Source organism: Lolium rigidum, chromosome 2 (genome assembly GCF_022539505.1).
Source record: "Lolium rigidum isolate FL_2022 chromosome 2, APGP_CSIRO_Lrig_0.1, whole genome shotgun sequence".
Lineage (NCBI taxonomy): Eukaryota > Viridiplantae > Streptophyta > Magnoliopsida > Poales > Poaceae > Lolium > Lolium rigidum.
In genome coordinates, this window is record NC_061509.1 from 134,451,900 (window position 1) to 134,474,163 (window position 22,264).

At 46.5% G+C, this 22,264-nt stretch overlaps 1 protein-coding gene across 1 annotated transcript; it reads right to left on the reverse strand.

Annotated features, from left to right (window-relative positions):
* Positions 1–318: 318 nt before the first annotated feature.
* On the reverse strand, positions 319–4,751 carry LOC124687282 (protein PSK SIMULATOR 1-like). Its single transcript, XM_047221076.1, has 12 exons — positions 4,204–4,751; positions 3,621–3,941; positions 3,438–3,530; positions 3,217–3,307; positions 2,940–3,033; positions 2,731–2,828; positions 2,512–2,581; positions 2,319–2,422; positions 1,478–1,594; positions 1,280–1,356; positions 1,117–1,161; positions 319–1,019 (listed from the first exon to the last, which is right to left on the reverse strand). The coding sequence occupies exons 1-12, from the start codon at positions 4,518–4,520 to the stop codon at positions 497–499; spliced, it is 1,950 nt and encodes a 649-aa protein (XP_047077032.1). The 5' UTR covers positions 4,521–4,751; the 3' UTR covers positions 319–496.
* Between the last annotated feature and the right edge of the window lie 17,513 nt (positions 4,752–22,264).

Consider the following 22,264-nt stretch of genomic DNA (forward strand, 5'->3'; position numbering starts at 1 on the left):
ACTGCGCTTGTCAATGCCATTCAGGTTGCCGATCAGATGGTTATTTTCGAGACATACTGTGTCAATCTTAAAACTGGTATGACAACTACAACTTATGACTCGGGTTCTCTTGGTTTCCTCATCAGCAATATGACATTTTAATTGTCTATGTGTTTTATTGATGTTCTGGTGGTGTATGCCCCTAGGGGTCTAACAAGCCTGCACATAAATTAGCGGCATTGGATGTTAATGTAGCCCATGAAGATCATTTTCTCTGGATGATGAGCTACCCTTCTTCTGTAACCCGTATTGGCGTGTTTTAATGGAGCACGAGTATTTCATGTTAAAAAAGAACAAGCAGCGGTACAGGTGCAAAAGCAGAAAAACCGAACCCAAGTATCGAAACCCCCAAAATATTAGAATTTCACTTCTCACACTTTGCTAATGCTATGTACGAGCTCATGGTTTCTCGTGCTTTGGCCTATATACAACGGCGAGGATGAAAAGATGTTCCGTTTCACGATTGTTTCTGGACGTCCGCTCTGCCGATGACGCCCCGCGCCTCGATGCCATCGATGTCGAAGCCGACGGCGACGGGCGCCACGGCGTGTGGCCGCCTCGCCAGGAGGAACAGAGAGTGGTTGCTGCTCTTGCTCAGCCTGTCGTCCTTGTTCAGCGCCGCCGCCGCCGACGACCTGCGGGCGGCGGCCGTCGTCGACGTGAGTTCCTGGCTCTTGCTCTTTCCGGGAGCCCCCCGCTGCCGCCGCATGTACACCTCCTGCAGCATCTCCCGGTCCTCCCTCGTGAGCAGTGCCGGCTTGCTGGGCGGCGGCCTGGGCGCCGTGGAGGCCGGCGGAGAGCGGGCGGGGGATCTGCCTCCTGGGCCGGCCAGGCTGCTGCCATTGTTGTAGCTGATGAGGCGGTGGAGCCACACCACCAACTCCAGGATGCACGCCTCCGCCTTGGCCTTGTCCGCGTGGTGAAGCGTCTCGATCTTGAGCACCTCGGGGTGGCCGGGTGTCCTCCGCATCAGATCATTCCTACTGTTGGGAAATTATTAGTCCAAGAAATCCAGATGAGTATTCTCGCAACAGATGAATGGATGGCAAATTGGTGAGAGCAGCATATATATCTCACCCTGTGTTTGCCCATTCGCCGACCCATCCGAATCCATGGTGTGCTCTGATGAATATACAGCATATAGATTAACAAAGGTGAGCAACGGATCAATCAATCCCAGGATAAGAGTCACAAGAATCAGTTTCTGTTTGAATCTATTTTGGGATGCTAACTGAAGTACCTTGCCGTGTTACTGGCGGCAGGGACGATCCATTGCAATGTTTTCTCCAAGGAGGATCTGGTCTGGGTGATTGGAACCTGACAAGGAAGGAAAAGAAAATGCAGATTTACTAAAATGAGCTCCAAGGTTTGAATTGGCCAATGTAGTTCATATATACATGGCGCCATGCTATTTGTTTTACAACATCCACCGAAATACCTCTTGAGGCTCTGGGCATGTTTGCAATCGCGTTCGAAGAGCAGACTTGACATTTGGAGGCAGCCCTTGGTACAGTGTGTCTCGTGTACTTTGCGGGGGAACAGAGCTCCGGGAAACCTTAGATCACAAAAAAAAAAGTTTAGTGAACTGTTTCCATAATTATTCAACAACTGCTCCTACTTTTTAGATACTGGGCATCTCACTCAAAGTATGTTTCACAGCTTGTACAGTCAGAACTACTCACATCTCCCTGGCGATAGAGCTGATAACTAGTGGGACTGCTACCATCTTTCACTCAGCTACAATTACAATTATTCAGCGCAAAAGGCACAGGTTCGTGATTATGCAAAGGCTAGCCTTCTAGCTACATGAAAGTAAGAGTTGCAAAAGAAACCTCTGAAGTATCAAAAAAGATCTCCGGCCTAACAGACTTTCTGAACATTAATCTTTATGTACTTTATGTTTTGTCCCATAACTCGGAAAAAATATAGAATTTGCTTTTTCTTAAAGAGCATTACGGTCAATCTTGAGTTGCTACTTTCAGCATAACCCAGTTGTTAAAACCTAAAGGAAAATATATCTTATGAAGAAAATATATGAGAACACATAGCTTTATTTTTAAACAGAACGTATTAAATATACTCCCTCCGTCCCATGGAACATGTCGGAGCTTTGTAAAAAGCTTGATGTATCTAGATACTATTTGGTGTTTAGATACATCCAAATTTAGACAAATCTCAGACATGTTTTATGGGACGGATGGAGTAGCAGGAAAGTTTAAAGGTTAGGAGAAGAAAGGAAAGGGTGGCACGAGATATGTGAATAACACGAAGAAACTTACGATGTTATCAATCTGCAAAATGATATTTGCATAGTGCAACGATAGGCCAACTGATCCTAATGTCTGATGGCTCTCGGAAGATTCATCCAATTGTACACCTCCATCTATATGTACCACAAAAACTTATTAACAGAATAACAGGTTATAACAATGTTAAATGCATAAATGACAAGAATGAGGAAGTAGGCAATACCACAAGGCCCAAAAGCATCTTGAATCTCAACATGTAAGCAATGAACAATTTCTACAAGCTTCTCCATGACCTGATAATAGGAGCAAATTGCATGATTTAAATTATGAGAACCATAAAGCACAAATGACTGGAAAGATATGACTATCTATATTTTTTTTGCCAAATATTTGACTATCTATGTGATTTAGTTTATTCAAAATTTCAGTAAAAATTACTTACATCGTCAAGTATCTTATTCCAAAGAGATTTTTTCTTCAAGTTCTGTACATGCTTCCTTTGGCTCTTCAATTCTTGTCTTATAATCTGAACAGTGTCCCCTGATCATCAATTGCAGTCATAAGCTTCTGTTGGCAATATACCGCTGGCTTGGTTTTGGAATAGCATCTTAAGCTACATGAGCCAGAGATATCTTATGATGAAAGATTTACCTCTTTCAAATACAACTGACTGTTTCTCCTCCTCCAGTTTACGGCGATAGTCTTGCTCAAACCTATCCAATGCATGTAATTCATGGTAGAGATCCTACGATCCAGAAAAATGAAGCAGCAACTGCATCAGGAAAGCTAGAATGAATGGTCAAACAGAGCAAAGGAGTAAACGATGCGCAGAAAGATTGCAGTTCATGCAAACATCAGGGATAATGCCAAACTCAGTTTTCCATTCAGTCAGACACCTAAAAGATATTTCAGAGCGTAATGTACTCACAGCCGTGTGCCGAACAAGGGTCATCAGCTGCTGCATCTCTGCTTTTGCTGTTTCTTTTAAGTTTGGCTGGGGTATAATTTCGGATTCTAGCCTGGAAACAGAGAAGAGAGTGGAACCATGCTCGTCAAACTTTGATACAGTATCAGTGTTTAACCTCAAACAAAAGAACTTTGATAACAGGTCAATCGCTCAGGCATGGAAAACAGTGCGTGACAACCTACTTGGAAAAGTAGCGATCAAGATTGTGCCACTGGGGATCCTTGCAACGGTTACCAAATCTGATCACCTCTCGCGAGAACACTCTCAGCTCTTGCCTGGTGAAAGGGGCAAATTAAACCAGGATGTCAAAACTGCAACACACAAAAAGAGACTAGCAAGCATCAATTAATGCATCTGCGGCAAACCTCTTGTCTGCTGCGGCGATCCTCATCAGCTCATCCACGTCGCTCGAGACTAGACGCTGTACAGCTTGTGATCGGAGCACCGTCTCCTTCAGATACTTGAGGTTCTCTTTGGACATGGACTGCATGAGGGTCATGCCCTTCACTATTGTGTTGGCGACCTCAAATGCGAGGATCGACACACGGTTCCCCTTCGTGGGCGGCCCGGACGCGAACCCACCTCCTCCGGTGCTCAAGCTTGACATGCCGCTGCTCAGTGTGTCGAGAACCTGCACCGCTGAGGTACTCGCTCTACCAAACACTGACGCTCTGTCTGAAACCTGCAAAAAAACAGAAAGGATGCACTGTGAGATTACAGTAAAATTGATGGCTTGAACTAATCTGAAAAGTGTCTGCAGGCAGTGTATTCATTAACCCAATGTAGACTTGGAGTGCCAAAACAAAACTGGACAATTACAGAATCTAATGTATGATCAAGTTCTGGTTCATGCAGCTCTGTAGAGAGCACAATGTGGCACACCATCTGGACTCATCGCAAGAGCAGTGTATAAATGCATAATGCTTGCAATGCGTGGACAGGGTAAGAGTAAGACTTGCCTTGCCGGAGGTGCTCAGCCTGGGCTTCGCGGCCTTGTGCTTCTCCGATGGGGCTCGGGTCAGGTGCGAATCGTTGGAAACCGATCGGCGAGCCTGGCCGCTGGTAGACGGGGGCGAGCCCTTCTCGGAGAAGCTCAACCCGTCAGCCTCCTCGATCGGCGTGGTCTTGTTCTTGCCATGCGCTTTGCCGGCCGGCACTGAGAAGGCCTTGAACTCCTGGTCCACCACGAACCCAGAGAAGGCCCTGAAGGAGAGCTCCACCGGCGACCTGTCACCGGTGATCCCCGCCGAGCAGACGCCGCCCATGGCAGGCAATGCTGACGGCGCGACTGCACACCCGCGAGCTAGATGCTGAATTGAGGATGGATCGACTCAAAATTCCGGCACAGGAATCCGGCGACGGTGGCGACGAAGAATTGTGTAATCCCAGCCTTGGCGTTGACGAGGCGCCAACTAACGCGAGAAGAGGACCAGACGACGGGGAAGATGAACAACTATCCGGCCATGTAGCACCGACCGAATGGAAGAGACCGGGCAGGGTCGCCCAACGCCACGGCGATTCTCTCGCCGATTAGTCAAGGAAGCCGGCGTCCGAGACAGAGGGAGAGATTAAAAATGAAGAAGAACACCAGATTATATCTGGTCGTCGACACGAGACAGCTGCCCCGAGAATGCGTGGCACGATGGCAGCGCCCGCGTCACGGCGCAGGAGACAGGTACCTCTCACCGGCGGCGTGATGGCGGCCGGACAGGGAGGGGCGGGGCGGGGGTAGGAAGCAGGAATCCAGTGGTTTTCGGTGGTTATGCCGATGTGGATTTGATTGATCGGAGAGAGACGGCCGCGCTTTCTTTCCCGTTTGGTGCGCGACAACTTTTTTTAGTAATTTGTTTTTGGAGAGGAAAAAAGGAGTGGGGGTGGGAAATGGGCAAAGTCCACGGTTTGGAGGGGCGTTTATTAATGGCACGGCGCGTCAGCCCACCGCAGCAGTGACTTTTGGTATGGGGTTTGACTTTGCGAGCTTTGTCGACTATCGCCTTGTTTTCTTCAGCGCCTGCTCCGCGCATGAACAGTCGCTACTTGCGGTTTTGTCGTGGCGAAGAAGAGGAGGAGAGTTGGGCAGGAGAGGAGATGGCCATGATATTATGCTCAAGTTAAATATTCCTTAAAACATGCTTTCGTCTCGCTTTAAAAATAAAACAGTAATAGTCGAATCGATACAAAGTGAGGAGACCCTCTTATACAGGAGATCAAAGATAAACTAGATTGAAGAAGATCAGAGCTCCACGACAACACCCCAAAAGGGTAACAACGCACCGCACCGCCATCGCCGAGACCGACGGTCAATGGTTTTTCACCCAGAGACCTAGCGCGGAGAAGGTACCCACAATGGTGCCCCCAAGAGGGGTGCAACACCCACAAACATCGTCACCATTGGCGTCAAAACGCTGAGCTTTCGCCTGGAAAAACCATCACACACACCCCGATAGAACGGACCGCCTAGTGTCCCAAGTTCACCCTCCAAATGTGATCTAGGAGCTGCAATTTTTTAAGCGCCGTCAACACCAGGGTCACCCGCCGTCTACTCCTCGTCGTCCAAATGACCAAAGAGAAAGGCCATCACCATCGCCACGTTGCTCGTCGTAGAGACGTACGCGTGATTCACCTTCGGAGGCCGTCGTTGACGTGGGGGCACCAAAGTAATGCCCATAAGTTATGGACTTGGGTTTTAAGGAAGAGGATGCGCTTGTGGATTCGTTGGCGTACAAACAACACAACACACGGGACACGATTTACCTAGCTTCAGCCCCCTACGTGCTTCTTGTCTGCTCTTGGTTGAGGATGATTAGGGTTATAATGTCCTTGTGATGGATATGGCGTGTTCTAGGTTACGTATCTTGGATCTGTCCTCCGCATCGATCCCTCCTGGTCCTTATATAGGAGGCGATGTCTCAGGACTTTGGGTCGGATACATGTTCGAATACCCTTGTATGGGCTAGTGCTTGTGTTGCACGCCAGGTTCTTAGGCTTTAGTTATCATTTTGTCTTGGGCTTCATGGGCCTTCGGTTGGATCGCACCATGTATGGTAATAGTGGGTACCCGATAGGGTATGCCCACGTCAGTAGCCCCCGACTGTCTAGGGGAGTCAGAAACAAGCGTAGAGACTTTAGCAGTCATGAGCTCAATCGAAGTCGACCGGTATAGAAGGTGACACTACCAACCTGGAAGAGTATCAGGTAAAGGCTATACGGTCGCAGTCGACATGCTTATCGAGTTAAACCACTGACCCGGAAGAGCATCAATCCAGCGTCACACAATCGACATATGTATAAGGTTCAAAATCATAGGGCGTAACATGTCTGGTGCTCTCGACGGATCGGGGACTAGCTAATTGCTCATAGGCAAAAACAACATCAGCTTACTTCAAACTCGAGTCCATGGACTCGAACCTGTAACTCGACTCATACCGCGGAGGTCTTATCGAGTCGATCTCTAGCTTGTGGTAAGGGTACCTAACGCGTCCGTCGGGATTTACATCATGTTGCAAGCACGGAAAATTTCTGGCAGAGCGCAGCGGATGCGATTTCCTAGCTTGTAGATTAAATCTACGGTAACATGTACCTTCCATAGTACTCCCTCCGTTCTTTTTTAATTGACTCGAATTTAGTACAAACTTATACTAAATTTGAGTCAATTATAAGAGAACGGAGGGAGTACTATATAAAGGAAGACCTAAACAGCTTTTTCTCCCATTATCTTCATTGTTGATATCTCTTCTTCCCTAGATCTATTCACTGCCATCCTCCGGGAAATGTAGATTTGGAGCGTTTGCAAACCTTAGTTGGGGAAGGATAAGATCCTCTCTAATGCTGCCAAATCGTCGGAGGCGGTGGTGAAGTGTGGTCGTGGGCGCCCGCTTGGGAGCAAGAACAAGCCCAAGATCGCTCCCCCATTAATGTGTGTGTGTGGGAGGGGTAGCGGAGAAGTGTGGTTGTGGCTGCCCGTGTGGCAGCAAGAACAAGCCCAAGGCTAGTCCTGCCGCACCGAGGGAAGAATTTGCTGAGGAGCATAACTGTGCTCCTCCTTCCAAACTTCTTCACACCCGAGGTCATGTGATGCATTGTAAATGCATACATGAACTTTGTAGTTTATTGTGTCAAAATCATTATTATTATGTAACTTTATTATATTTATTGGTACTAACCTATTAATAGTTGTAAAAGTGCACAAGTTACTTTTTCTACTTTGTTGTGTAGGAAATAGGCAAATATGGAAGGAAAACGGTCATTATGGTGAATCTGGAGTTTCCCGGAATTTGTCCCTGCAGAATTTTTTTTCGAAGATCGCCACGGTAGACCCTGAAGACATCGACTAATTAAATTAAAAAGTGTCAATTGACAAATTTGTGGGGATTTTGCACTTAATTTCAGACATAAAATTCACCCCAATCGGAGTCTTTATGCCTTAGATTTGCCTGGATTACTGAAGGGTCCAGAAGCAGTTTCAGGATTCCAAAAATTGGTGACTTGATTGACACTAACTATTGTCATACTTGATGGGTTCGGTCAAACCACGACTTTATAGGCTCATGAAAGACATAGGGGAGTCCTAGGAAGGTTATAGAGGTGCCTAAGAGCCCTCCTATCAAACGGGCATCCATCCTATGGCCAAAATTGCATCTCCACCTCAATATATTGAGGGAAACCCCTACTTTTGGAGGGAGCCAACCATTATCACGAATTTTCTCCCCCTTGGCAGCCGCCAAGGGGGGAGCTCCTCAATATCATCACCATGGCCAAGGAAGAAGGAGGGCCAAGGGTAAGCTGCCCCCTAGGGCACCCCCCCCCCCTTGGGTGTCGCCCTCCACAAGGGGTGCCACGGTGTCACCCATCACCATCTCCTCCACGGGACGCTCTTCATCACCAACAGCTTCATAACATCTTCCTCAACATGTACAGCCACATCATCATCTACCCCTTTGTAATCTCTTGGCAAACATGATGTGTATTGCACTCTATCACTTTCCCATGATATTTTGCACCTCTATGCCTATGTTTGAGTAGTGACTTGTTCTTGGCAATTTTGATATAGTTTGTTGTTGGTTGCATACAAGTATATGTTATCTTCTATGATGATATTGTTGTACTAACATATGAGTGTACACATATGTTGGGGGATGCACAAGGTTGTCACTGTTGCATGTTGATAGGATGAGGGATAGCCGGAGTTGACAGAAACCGAATCCCAAGTCTTAGAGATACATATTCAATTAATTCATGGTTAATCAACGGGGGTATTATCATGGGGACCTTAGATCTCAATGTGGAGGTTGGACTTCATGTCTTAATATTTCCCTTGTTTTCTCTTAATTGGCTTTGGGATCAATCACTAGGGGTGAATTTTCTCACGTAAATGGCTGCACCTATTCATGGCTCCTCCTTAGAAGAAACACTAAAAAGACTAATTACTCCATTTCACTTCACTTCACTGCACAACAATTACTTTACTTGCACTAGTTTTAATGTTCCCCAAGCTTAGACTTTTCCATAGCATTAGCAATAATGGTGTTCAAAGAATTCGTACTAATAAAATTGCCATTAGCATGCGATGTCTACGCACGCTTCTATTCTTGTAGATAGTGTTGGTCCTCCAAGTGCAGAGGTTTGTAGAACAGCAGCAAGTTTCCCTTAAGTGGATCACCCAAGGTTTTTCGAACTCAGGGAGGTAGAGGTCAAAGATATTCCTCTCAAACAACCCTGCAATTACGATACAAGAAGTCTCTTGTGTCCCCAACACACCTAATACACTTTTCAGATGTATAGGTGCACTAGTTCGGTGAAGAGATAGTAAAATGCAAGTGATATGGATGAATATGAGTGGTGATAACAATCTGAAATAAATATGGCAGCAAGTAAACATGCAGTAAAACAGTAAATAAACGGTGATCCGATGCTTGGAAACAAGGCCTAGGGATCATACTTTCACTAGTGGTCACTCTCAACAACGATATCATAAAGGAATATAATTATAAGCACTTCACTATGCTACTCTGAACTAATCTCCGGTTGGATAACGGACACTAATTCACCGCGTAGGACTGCAAAAGCAAACCTTAAAGATGTATTCCCAAGTACTAATGAACACCCCGTGCTGCACTTTGAGCATTCATAGGAGGTACTAACACACCAAAATTTCATAGAGACATCCAACTCAAATCATAATTCAGTGAACAAGTATTCTATGAAATATAGCCTAAGAGACCCACACAGTGCACACACTCCACCTTTACACACGTGGGACAAGGAGTCTCCGGAGATCACATAAGTAAAATCCACTTGAATAGCATAACGACATCTAGATTACAAAGCTCATGGTCACATAAATATCACACCATGGGAGAGAGCTAAACCACATAGATACCGGTAGAGCCCTCAGCCCCGGGGGAGAACTACTCCCTCCTTATCATGGGAGTCAGCAACGGCAATGGAGATGGTGATGGATTCGATGGAGATGGCTCCGGGGGCGATTCCCCGTTCCGACAGGGTGCCAAAACAGAGACTTTTGTCCCCAGGATCTTGTCTGTGACGGCGGCGGAGCTACGGAACTTTTCGTGGGTGGAGGTTGGTATATTTAGGGTTTTTGCATCGGGGGCTTTATATAGGTGGAAGGGCGAGGTCGGTGGAGGCCTAGTGGCCCCATACCACCCCTAGGTGCGGGCCAGGGCCAGGCCGCGCCTAGGCATGGTCTGGCCACCCTGTGGCCCTCCTCCGTCTATGCTCTGGACTCCATATTCGCTCCGGGAAAAATAGGAACTTTGGATTTCGTTTCGTCCAATTCTGAGAATATTTCCTGTACAACTTTTCTGAAATACAAAAACAGCAGAAAACAGGGAACTGACACCGTGGCATCTTGTCAAAAGGTTAGTTCCGGAAAACGCATAGAAGTGCCACGAAGTGTAAACAAAACATATAGCAATTGGTGTAAAACAAGCATGGAGCATCAAAAATTATAGATACGTTTGAGACCTATCAAGCATCCCCAAGCTTAACTTCTGCTCGTCCTCGAGTAGGTAAGTGATAACAAAATAATTTTTGAGGTGAGATGCACCCAACACAATCTTGATCAAGCATGTAAAGCATTGTGAGCTGGGATCAAGGTACTCTAAACATAGGCAATATAGATATAGTTCTAACAATAGAACTTAGCAACTACTACCTCCGTTTCAAGGAATAAGGCGCACGCGTATTCCAAGACGAACTTTGACCATAAAAATTGAGCAACAAAATCTTCATTATATTATATGAATATAGTATCGTTGGATTCGTATTGAAAAGTACTTTTTAATGATACTAATTTCATACAAACAATCTTTATCTATTTGAAGTTATTCTTGGTCAAACAAAAAACTCGTAAAACGAGGGCGCCTTATTCCTTGAAACGGAGGTAGTATGTTATAACATGAGGAGTAACTCAAAGAAAGGATCATGAATACTAGTGCATCGAAAGCAACTGTTTGTTTATGAGCATAGATAAAACATAAAAAAGTGGTACTCAACATGTCATTATGGAATAGCAAAACATAAATGCAAGCACACCTTTAAAGTTCAAAGGGTGACTAGATACAAGTAATTTAAGAACAAGCAATAGCACAATGATGAATCAATCAAAAATAATTTTGGGACTATGCACAGTGCACTGAGAATGACAACTATACTCTCTTAATTGGTGCATACTAGTAAAATATAAGATGAAGACTCAACATAATAGTAAAAGAGAGACTATTTGCAGAGTAAGCAAGATAAACAAGTTTTATAAACCTTCCAAAAAGTATGGTACTCATTAGCTTTGAGCTCTCATTGCCCCTATCATAAGCATCTTGAATGGTTAAATTTAATGTGAGTAAAAACTGAGCTATATGCTTGCAAATCACAAGTTGAAAATCTCATGCCCCTTGAATGCGAGTATCTAAACCTCATGCTACTCAACTTAGGTCCCAAATAAGTTCTTGTCATTGTAAGTATACATGTATCATTGAGAACCGCCAACGGGGTACCTCTTGCCTGATGATATGTAGGTACTCTTGTAAGAGCAATCCCCTGCCAAAATAATAAGACAAACAGACAATGAGCATCTCAACAATTTTTTATTTACTACGGGTATAACTTTTTATTGCAAATGCTTCATAGAATGCTCACTGTGGCTTAGCTGTAAATTTCCACCATGAATGATGCATGGCTTATATTAGCGGCCCAGGCGTTTCTCTAACTCATATACAAACTTCATGGATTTACAAGTTTCCATTTTATTTCGCACCGCTAGGCATCCATAAACAAAAGAACATGACATCAACTAAATGTAAGTGCAATGTCGAAAGTGTTCCCCATGAAAGCATGGTTCTACTAACTCACAAATCGCAATTTGCAAACAGACAAACTTCATAAGATAGGCACAATGATCAAATTTATTAAGTACAAGAAAGTAAATGTGCCATCAAGTTCGTGAGAGCTTTACTGACTAATTTTCTCATGCCAAAATTTAATTTGAAAGATAAATAAAAACATGATGAATTACTTGGAATAGCAATAATGCTACTAGGTAGACATGGTGGACACAATTGGCAAACTTTGTTTCATGGTGGTTGGATGCACGAGTAGAGATCATACTCAACACATGCGAAAGCTAGCAAAAGACTGGGAGCGACCAACTAAGAGAGCAGTAATGGCCATAATCATGCATAGCGACAAAACATTATCAATCAAAGCATAAAGTGATATTACAAGTCAAATATTAAATGATCATAGAGGTTTTAGTTGACTGGTTATAATCATAACATGGTATAAGCATGCGCCAAGTCATCCCAATAAAGCATCAAAGAAGAATGCCACAATATTATGCTTTTATGATAGAAACGACACATGATTCTTGAAATGATACAGTATGCACTCTCAGCCATTTGAAACAAGTCATGCTAAAACAACAAATATTAAGCATAAGACAAGAATAACATCCAACATTACATGCCAAAGTCTATGCCACAGTCTAGACAAGCTTCCTTTTGCATCACTATAATCATGAAAAAATTTACTCGTATCCAACACCAATCAACTTATTTGAAATAACTCTCAGAGATGAAAGACAATATGGACCAGAGAGCTTTATCATACATAAATAAATAATACTAACGAGCTCTGAACAAAATTCAAGTGAAAGGACAAGAGCTAAACGCAGTACTAGAAAACTAGAACACTCGCAGAACAATAACAGCGAAAACTAGAGCATTCTATGCAATTAAAACAGAGCGTGTCTCTCTCCCACACAAGAATGCTAGGATCCAACCATATGCTACAACAAACAAAATAAAATAAAACTAAAAAAAAAAAGATGCTCCAAGAACAACACATAGTGTATGAAGCAATAAAAATATAGCCCATAGAGAGATGACCTGTTGCTTTGTTGATGAAGAGGGGATGCCTTGGGCATCCCAAGCTTTGACGTTTGTACCTCTTGGATATTTCTTTGGGTGCGGGGGCATCCCCAAGCTTGGGATTTTGTCCATTCTTCATCTCATCACATCATTCTTCTCTACCTACACTTGAAAACTTCCTTCGTACAAAACTTCACACAATTCTCTATTAGCAACATTAGTACAATCAAAATAAATAAATCCACTTGGCTTCAGTACTAACATATATCAAATACCTATTAAAGCATTAACTACTGTAGCAACCTTTCAAAAAGCTCTTTGATCAAAAGAACTCAAAAAAGAAAGAGATTTAAGGGGCAAATGCAAATAGTGCAGAAATCTGTCAACACAGAACAGCAGGTAAAGATTGATTTTTTTGAAAATCCTCCGTTGCTTATCTCGAAAAGTGGTCAACTAACGAAACAATAACCTGGGGCATACGCATAAAAAATGACAGCTCAAAATTCTGCTCTTGCTATTTTTACTAATTTTTAATGTAACAACACATAATCTTTTTTCACGACGGCAACTTCCCCAAATCTTACTTTCTTCCAATTAGAAGCTATTCTTGGTACAAAAACAAAATAAAAATAATAAGGAGAGGTTATTACAGAGGTAATAACTTTCAAGACTCAACAAAAGAAAAATTACAGAAATAAAACAATGGGTTGTCTCCCATAAGCGCTTTTCTTTAACGCCTTTCAGCTAGGCACAGTAGTTTGAGAAGATGCTCACATAAGGAATATGAATTGAAGTAAAAGAGAGCATCAAGAAGCAAACATAAAAAAAAATTAAGTCTAACCCACTTCCTATGCATAGGAATCTTGTACACAAATAAATCCACAAAGAACAAAGTGACAAGCATAAGAAGATAAGATAAGAGTAACTTCAAAACTTCCACCATATAGAGAGGTGCTTTAGTACCATGAAAACTTCTACAACCATATTTTCCTCTCTCATCATAACTTTCAGTAGCATCATGAATAAACTCAAAAATATAACCATCACATAAAGCAATCTTATCATGAGCCACATGCATAAAATAATCACTACTCCCAACATAAGCATAGTCATTCTTATTAATTGTAGTGGGAGCAAATTCAACAAAATAGCTATCATTATTATTCTCATCACCATAATCACCAAATATAGGAGGCATATTGTAATCATAATTACTTTTCTCCTCAATAGTAGGTGGGCTGAAAATAACATAATCATCATTGTAATCATCATATATTGGAGGCATAGTATCATCATAGAAAATTTCCTCCTCAAAAGTTGGGGAACTAAAAAGATCATTTTCATAAAAAAACTAGCTTCCCCAAGCTTAGAATTTTCCATAGCATTAGCAATGATGGTGTTCAAAGAATTCATACTAATAACATTGCTACCAGCATGCAACTAAAGTTCCATAGCTTTTTTAATTTTCTCTTCAAACACATCATGTCCTAACTCAAGATAAATACTATAAAGCTCTCTAATTTTGTTGTTGTTTTCCATTAAGCCTAACTAGTGAAAATAAAAACAAGAAACAAAAAGATGAAATTGCAGAATCTAAAGGAAATAACTTCGAGCACTCACCAGCAACTAAAAAACTTAGTAGCCAGAGGATGTGAGTACCTTTTACCTTACCTCCCCGGCAACGGCGCCAGAAAAGAGCTTGATGTCTACGCACGCTTCTATTCTTGTAGACATTGTTGGGCCTCCAAGTGCAAAGGTTTGTAAAACAGCAACAAGTTTTCCTTAAGTGGATCACCCAAGGTTTATCGAACTCAGGGAGGTAGAGGTCAAAGATATCCCTCTCAAGCAACCTTGCAATTACGATACAAGAAGTCTCTTGTGTCCCCAACACACCCATTACACTTGTCAGATGTATAGGTGCACTAGTTCGGCGAAGAGATAATAAAATGCAATTGATATGGATGAATATGAGTGGTAATAACAATCTGAAATAAATATGGCAGAAAGTAAACATGCAGTAAAACAGTAAATAAACGGTGATTCGATGCTTGGAAACAGTAAATAGCAATGTGTGTAAAGTAAACCATAGAATTACCCTTGGATAAAATATTGTTGTTTTCTCCCTAGTAGCAACAACACATCTACAACCTTAGAAGTTATAAAGTCACTCTCCTAGGAAACTGTTGCGGTCAGAAACCCACTGGCGGGCAGCGACTGGCAACACCGTAGAGCCGGGAACAACTAGGGCTGCGGCTGGCCCCAGTCCCTCAGAGCGACGGCCCGCAAAGCCTTCTGGTCACACGTCTGATGCTATCGCAAGGGCGTGCCACCTGACCTATACCTGGTCGGGAAGGTGTTGGATGATGCCTCGCTTAGTTTCCTGCATGGCATACACGTAAACGTTAAATACGAGCCTCGATCGGCTCTCGAGTTGTCCCGTGAATCGGCTCAAAGAGCCGATCCACCCATGATTCGTACGGGGTGTACGAATATATGGTGGTCCTGCTTGATCAAGATAAAGCTAAAGCGATCTACGACGATTTAGGGTTTTCACCGCATAATCGGATCATCCTACTCACGATTGGGCCTCGCGCTCGCGTACGGTGATCGTAAGCCGATCCTAGACAGGGCCTAAAAACCAACACGAGGTTGATCCCCAGAACATCCTATCTAGGGCTAGCAAACTACACCCTACACGCCGCTGGATCCTCCAACCCTTTGTAAGGCCTAACTATTGCGAATATTAAACTAATCCTTGAAGAACAAGGAGCAACCGTAACGGATTGGATCTACTAAACAATGATCAAGGTGGTGCCGCCCCTACACCTAAGATAGGTGTAAGGGCGGCTAGATGTATAACGGTTGCACTACGACAACATATGATACGAAGAACAATGCTAACCCTAACACATCTAAGATAACTACGTTGCTCGCCATCAAAAAGGCTTCAGCACGAGCAACGCATGAACAACGTAATAAGCTTGTGCTGCCTAGATTGCAAGATGCGATCTAGGCAGCATGGTGCTTACCGGAGAAACCCTCGAGACGAAGGAGTTGGCGATGCGCCGAGATTGATTTGTGTTGAACGTTGGTTGTTGTTTATTCCATAAACCCTAGATACATATTTATAGTCCAGGGGACTTTCTAATTCAAGCGTGCACCTAACCGTGCACGGGTAAAACTCTATTTCCTAACCGACACATATCCTACTATGGTACAAATACACGGGCAAATTAGCCCAGACTTTGCATGTAAGGCCGATTCACGTATTTCTTCTATATATATTCTTCAAACCCATCTTGATCGCGGCCCACCTCTGACTCGGTCAAATTCTGGTGATAACACATGCCCCCCTGTTTTGGAAATGACATTTCCAAAATCATCACGTTTTCTTTCGTCGGGTCATGTCGTGGCAGAGCAGAAACCGCCGCAGAATCCTTCATCATGATGCCTTGCCCCTTCCACTTCTGCGAAATTTTTCTGTTGGGCACCACTTCCTCGGAACCGCCGTGGCATTGAATCTCCCTCATATCCCCTTTTATTTAACTGTTCTAAACAGTTCGCTTCTTCATCCCCCTCGCATTAGCACCCAAAAAACCCTCCTGCGCCACCATGTCTTCTGCCTCCTCTTCCTCCTCCAGCCTCTCCTATGGGTCTTCCTCCTCCCGCGAGACGCCGGAGGACATCCGCGCACCAGAAGAATGGGACCAGGAAGACCACGCCTCCTCCATCTGGTCCGAGGACGACCAGTCCTTGACCAGTGGGGATGAAGATCTCCAGTTCCTCGCCGACGGGGAACTGGAATCGGAAAACGAGGATGACCTGTTCCCCTGGGACGGCTGTCCCTCCTCTGAAGAAGAGGAAAAGGAAGACGACGACGACGACGACGACTCCCTCGAGGGCTACCCGCCGGCGAAACGCCTCCGCATGTGGTGGGACGACGACAGCGAGACGATGATGAAGAGGAGGATGAAGCTCCCGTAGAGGGCTACGGGAGCGGCGACGAGGAGCCCATCGGCGTAGTGCCGATGAGAGCTCCAAGGATGACGACGAGGGCAGCGATGGCCCGTAGATTAGGATCTACTAGTGTAGGCCTAGCAGTAGTAGATTGGTCAATAGACCCTTCTTTTGTTCCCCCTCCTTTGAGCAATCGGCTCCTTCTTTGTAAGAAATCCTGTTCATTAATGAAGAAGTTTCCCCAATTTGATTTTGCCGATTTCTTTAAAACTGATTCTCAATGAGCCGATGGCAATGCATCGGTCTCTCATAATCCGCCCTTCATCTCTTCGACCACGAGGTGACTGCAATCTTGGTCAAAGCTCAATAAGCCCATGTCAGCGCATCAAGCCTTCATGATCTATCCCTCATCCTTTCGATCAACGAGTTTGAGTTCCGCCGGATCACCACCCTTGACGAAAATCGCGGCGCAGGACTAGCCGATGGCCACCCAATCGGCTTTCAAAAACAGAGCATCCACCAGGCCAGCTGCCCCCGAGTCTCGCTCAAGGCGAAACAGACGACGAGGCACGCCATTCAGACAAATGGACCTGGGCTAGATCATGTCTGAGAGAACTATCATGCAGAGCCAGCCAAAGCCGATCACCCCTCCTCCATTGAAAGTCGATATTGCAGATGATCACACAACGGCTCAGAAGTAGAACTCTTCTGACACAGAGCTAGAGATCCTTGTGTTTTGCACATGCTACTGGTAGATCCCATAAAATTTGCGCTAGAGTCGATGGCCGTGCATCGGCTTTTTTTTTACGGGCCGATTTTTCTATCGGCCCCCAATATCTCACTGCACATGTATCGCACATGCTCATCTTATTAGGTGCCCCCCGAGCCGATTCTCGTCAGTAATCGCTGAAATCGGCTTCGTGACTAGCCAAGGTTTTACCGCGCATGTTCATCCGATTAAGTGCCCCCCCCCGAGCCGATTCCGTCGGTGAACCGTCGAAATCGGCTCTGTAGTTAGCCAGGGCGCTATGTGTGAACATCGGCTTGATTAGGGCCAGTGTGGACTTCTTCTAGCTCATTAGCCGATGTAACCCCATTTCCCATTAGATTGGCGTTGAACCCAGGCAGTATGGAAGGTGAGGATAATTTTGGCCGATTGCTGGAATCGGCCTCCACGTTGCTTGCTTGATGAAGGTTTTGTAACGTTCCTCCATAGATCCTTGGGGCAGATCACCTGGATCGGCATCGCCACGTTCGTCCATCGATGTTTGCTTTTGTTACACGGTCAGGCCGGTGGATAAAACCAGCCTAACCCCGTTCTTTGTCACGTCGATGCGCTCACAGTCGTCCAAATTGATGCCTGAGAGTGGCTCTTGGCCTGATGTCTCCCAAACGTTCATGCCAGCTGTCGAGATCTCGGCTGAATCATCTGCGTGGACGACTTCTACTTCATCTCCATCCCACTGTATTAGGCATTGGTGCATTGTGGATGGAATGCAACAGTTGGCGTGGATCCAATCTCTCCCTAGTAGGACAGCATAGGAGCTTTTGTCTGTCGACAATAAAGAACGTCGTAGGGACAGCTTTTCCTTCCTACGGTCGGATCCACATTCGGAACACCTTGTGCGTCGGATGCTTGGCCGTTGAAATCGCTCGGTGTTACATTGGTCTTGATCAGATCCGAGCTGGAGCGTCCCAACCGACGTAGCATGGAGTATGGCATAATGTTAACCGCCGCTCCGGTGTCCACCAACATCTTGTTGACAGGCTGCCCATTGATGTATCCTCGCAAGTACAGGGCCTTCAGATGCCTGTAACTTCTTTCTCGTGGCTTCTCAAAGATGACCGGCCGTGGGCCGCAGTCCGCTTGTGCCACGAGTGCTTCGTATAATCCTGGAGCGCTAAACTCCGTTGGAAGGATGAAGACCATGTTTGTGCCAGCCGATGTCTCATCATCGGCTTTCCTTTGTCCGGGGCGCCACTCTTTTCTTTGTGGCCGACCTTCTTCGTCCAGTGGTTCGCTGAATTTTGGCGGCCGGATCAGGCCGTGCCTTCCTCAACGTGTGCGGTATAACCTTTCGGCCTTCCTCCAACCCACGCAGACGCTGAACCCCGGCTTCGGGAACGGCTGAGCCCATCGGGGCACCACCTTGGCCGATGATACTTGTCTTCTTCATCATCGTCCTCTAGTTCCTCGAGATCTTCCACCCGAGCGGACTCGAGCATGCTTGTTCCGAGGCGGGAGAGGCCCTAGACGCTTGAACACGGACACGTTAGCTGCATCCTTCTTCCTTTGTTTACATTCTCGGGCAATTGCCGATTGTAGGCAATCGGCTCATTCCTGAATCCCAGCAGTGTCTGAAGAAGGGGCAGTCCCAGTGCCTATCCACGTCGTCTTGCTCCCTCGACTTTTCCTTGGCGTGGCGCTCATATCGCTCCTCGTCCCTAGCCAGACGATCTTTTTCATCGTCGTCGTTGTATCGTCGGCGTTGGTCATACTGACTCACATACTTGTTGAGGAGGTGATCAGAGAGGTCGCCGATATCTTATGTTCTTCACTTCTCCCTCTCGTGACGTAGCGCTTGCCGCCGTGGCGGAGCCGAACGCGTGGAGCGGCTTCCTCCGTGTCTTTGCTATGAGAGCAGCTGCCCTCATCTCCGTCCTTACCGCAGTGGTGCCCAGTGTCCCACCATGTTGATATTGCACGAGAAATCTGGCTGGCACCTTCCATGGTAAGTATACTCCACCATGTTAACGGCGGGGAAGGGGTGTGTGTCGACCTTCATGGCGTATCGGTTGAAAATTAACCGCCCTTTTTCTATCGCCATTTGGATCTCGCCGACGCCACACCCTGCAGCCGTTAGTGGTGTGGGTGAACGTGTTATGCCACTTGCGGCATGGCTTTCCGTTCAGCTCCCGCACCGTAGGGATCTTGTGGCCTTCGGGTACCTTTATATGCTTCTCCGTGAGTAAGAGATCGAAAATCTGCTCGCTTTTGGTCACGTCGAAGTCGAACCCTTTTGGAGGGCCTTGTGGCTTAACCCACTTGCAGGACACGGGGCCCGCCGCCCGAGTCCATTCAGCCACTGCTACCTCTCGATCTCCCGCAGCACCTTCATCCTCGTTCGCCTCAACCAGGACCACCGCACGCTTGAATTTGTCCCGGTAAACATCCGGGTGGCGCCGTTCATATGCCGACAGCCTTCGCACCATGTGCGCCAATGAAGGGTAGTCTCGCTTGGGAGGCCACGTCCTTGATCGATGATGAGAGACCCACCACCGCCAACTCGACCGCTTCTTTTTCACTTACGTGAACCGAATAGCATCGGTTCCTAATGGTCCCGAAGCGCCGGATGTATTCCCGACACTGTTTCCCGCGCTTCGTCGTACTTGTGCTAGATCGGCAATGCCAGCCTCGAAGCCTCTCGAGTGATACCGCTCATGGAACTCGCTCTTCCAACCGCTTCCAAGTCCGGATTGAGTTCGGTGGCAGCGATGTGTACCACCCGAAAGCCGATCCGGTGAGGGATCGTGCGAAGAACCTCACACGCAGCTCGTCCGATGCCGAGATCGTGCCCAGCTGTGCCAAATATCGGCTCACATGCTCGATGGAGCTGGAACCATCCGATCCACTAAACTTTGTGAAGTCAGGGAGCCGATATTTGGGTGGTAGCGGGATCAATTCGTACTCGTTGGGGTACGGCTTGGTATAGCCGAATGTCTTCCTTTTCGGCATCATGCCGAACTGATCTTTCGGAATTGTACAAATCTGATCCGCGGTGATGGATGAAGGTGTCGAACCCCGAAGATTCGCCGGGTGGCATACTTAGCCGCCATGCTTGCTTTTCCAGCTTCCGAGCCAACCGCAGGAGCTGGGCTCGGAGGTTTGTCGGAGTGGCGTACTTAGCTAACCACGTTTGCTTCTCAAGATCTGCTCCCGACGTTCCTCCCGCTCGTTCCGCAGGCCCCCGCTGTTGCAGCTCGGTTCGAGAGTGCCCGTGTACTGCAGCCTCGGCACGTATGCGCACGTGTATCCGTGCGGGATCTCCTTGGGCGCCTCGGTAGGAATTGGTAGTCACTAGGGTCACCACCAATCTTGTAGACGACGTATGCCGATGAGTTCGGCACTTCGGTGCTGCCAACGCGAACGGCAGCGGTGGACGGGATCGGAATGGTATTTCTCCTTTGTAAGTCCCCGCAGCTGGTCCCGACGGAGAATACCGATGGCTCATGATTTCCTGGATCACGCGCGAGCGACACGCTCCAAAGTGTTCACCGGGCTCTCGGAGTGGCGGTGCAGCGAATGAGCCACCATGGAGTTGATCTCCCGACGCAGCCGACCTCGGTGCGTTCTTCCGACGGGGCGGACAGGTCCACTCCATCGAGCGCGCCTTCGGTGAGAACCCCTTCCACCCGACGCCATGGGAGCGGGTTCTCGTGGAAAGAGTCGATGAGGTCGGCTTCGAGGACCGCCTTGATCTCGTCATGCTTCTTCTTGAGCTCGTCGGCCGGATCCTCGTACGTGACCGAGAGTGCTTTCCGCCATCTCGGATGTAGATGGCGATGCGGTGGATGTCGAAGATTGTCCCACCGGGCGTGCTGAATGTGTTGCGGTCAGAAACCCACCGGCGGGCAGCGACTGGCAACACCGTAGAGCCGGGAACAACTAGGGCTGCGGCTGGCCCCAGTCCCTCAGAGCGACGGCCCGCAAAGCCTTCCGGTCACACGTCCGATGCTATCGCAAGGGCGTGCCACCTGACCTATACCCGGTCGTGAAGGTGTTGGATGATGCCTCGCTTAGTTTCCTGCATGGCATACACGTAAACGTTAAATACGAGCCTCGATCGGCTCTCAGGTTGTCCTGTGAATCGGCTCAAAGAGCCGATCCACCCATGATTCGTACGGGGTGTACGAATATATGGTGGTCCTGTTTGATCAAGATAAAGCTAAAGCGATCTACGACGATTTAGGGTTTTCACCGCATAATCGGATCATCCTACTCACGATTGGGCCTCGCGCTCGCGTACGGTGATCGTAAGCCGATCCTAGACAGTGGCCTAAAAACCAACACGAGGTTGATCCCCGGAACATCCCTGTCTAGGGCTAGCAAACTACACCCTACACGCCGCTGGATCCTCCAACCCTTTGTAAGGCCTAACTATTGCGGATATTAAACTAATCCTTGAAGAACAAGGAGCAACCGTAACGGATCGGATCTACTAAACAATGATCAAGCGGGTGCCGCCCCTACACCTAAGATAGGTGTAAGGGCGGCTAGATGTATAAGGGTTGCACTACGACAAAGCATATGATACGAAGAACAATGCTAACCCTAACACATCTAAGATAACTACGTTGCTCGCCATCAAAAAGGCTTCAAAGACGAGCAACGCATGAACAACGTAATAAGCTTGTGCTGCCTAGATCGCAAGATGCGATCTAGGCAGCATGGTGCTTACCGGAGAAACCCTCGAGACGAAGGAGTTGGCGATGCGCCGAGATTGATTTGTGTTGAACGTTGGTTGTTGTTTATTCCATAAACCCTAGATACATATTTATAGTCCAGGGGACTTTCTAATTCAAGCGTGCACCTAACCGTGCACGGGTAAAACTCTATTTCCTAACCGACACGTATCCTACTATGGTACAAATACACGGGCAAATTAGCC

What these genes read in the sequence shown, in the direction of transcription:
- LOC124687282 (XM_047221076.1), bottom strand. Translation starts at nt 4,520, where the DNA reads ATGGGCGGCGTCTGCTCGGCGGGGATCACCGGTGACAGGTCGCCGGTG. An exon ending in ATCGCCGCAGCAGACAAGAG is followed by an intron (nt 3,531 to 3,620) that starts GTTTGCCGCAGA and finishes CCCTTTCACCAG; the next exon opens with GCAAGAGCTGAGAGTGTTCT. An exon ending in GTCAGTTGTATTTGAAAGAG is followed by an intron (nt 2,829 to 2,939) that starts GTAAATCTTTCA and finishes ATTGATGATCAG; the next exon opens with GGGACACTGTTCAGATTATA.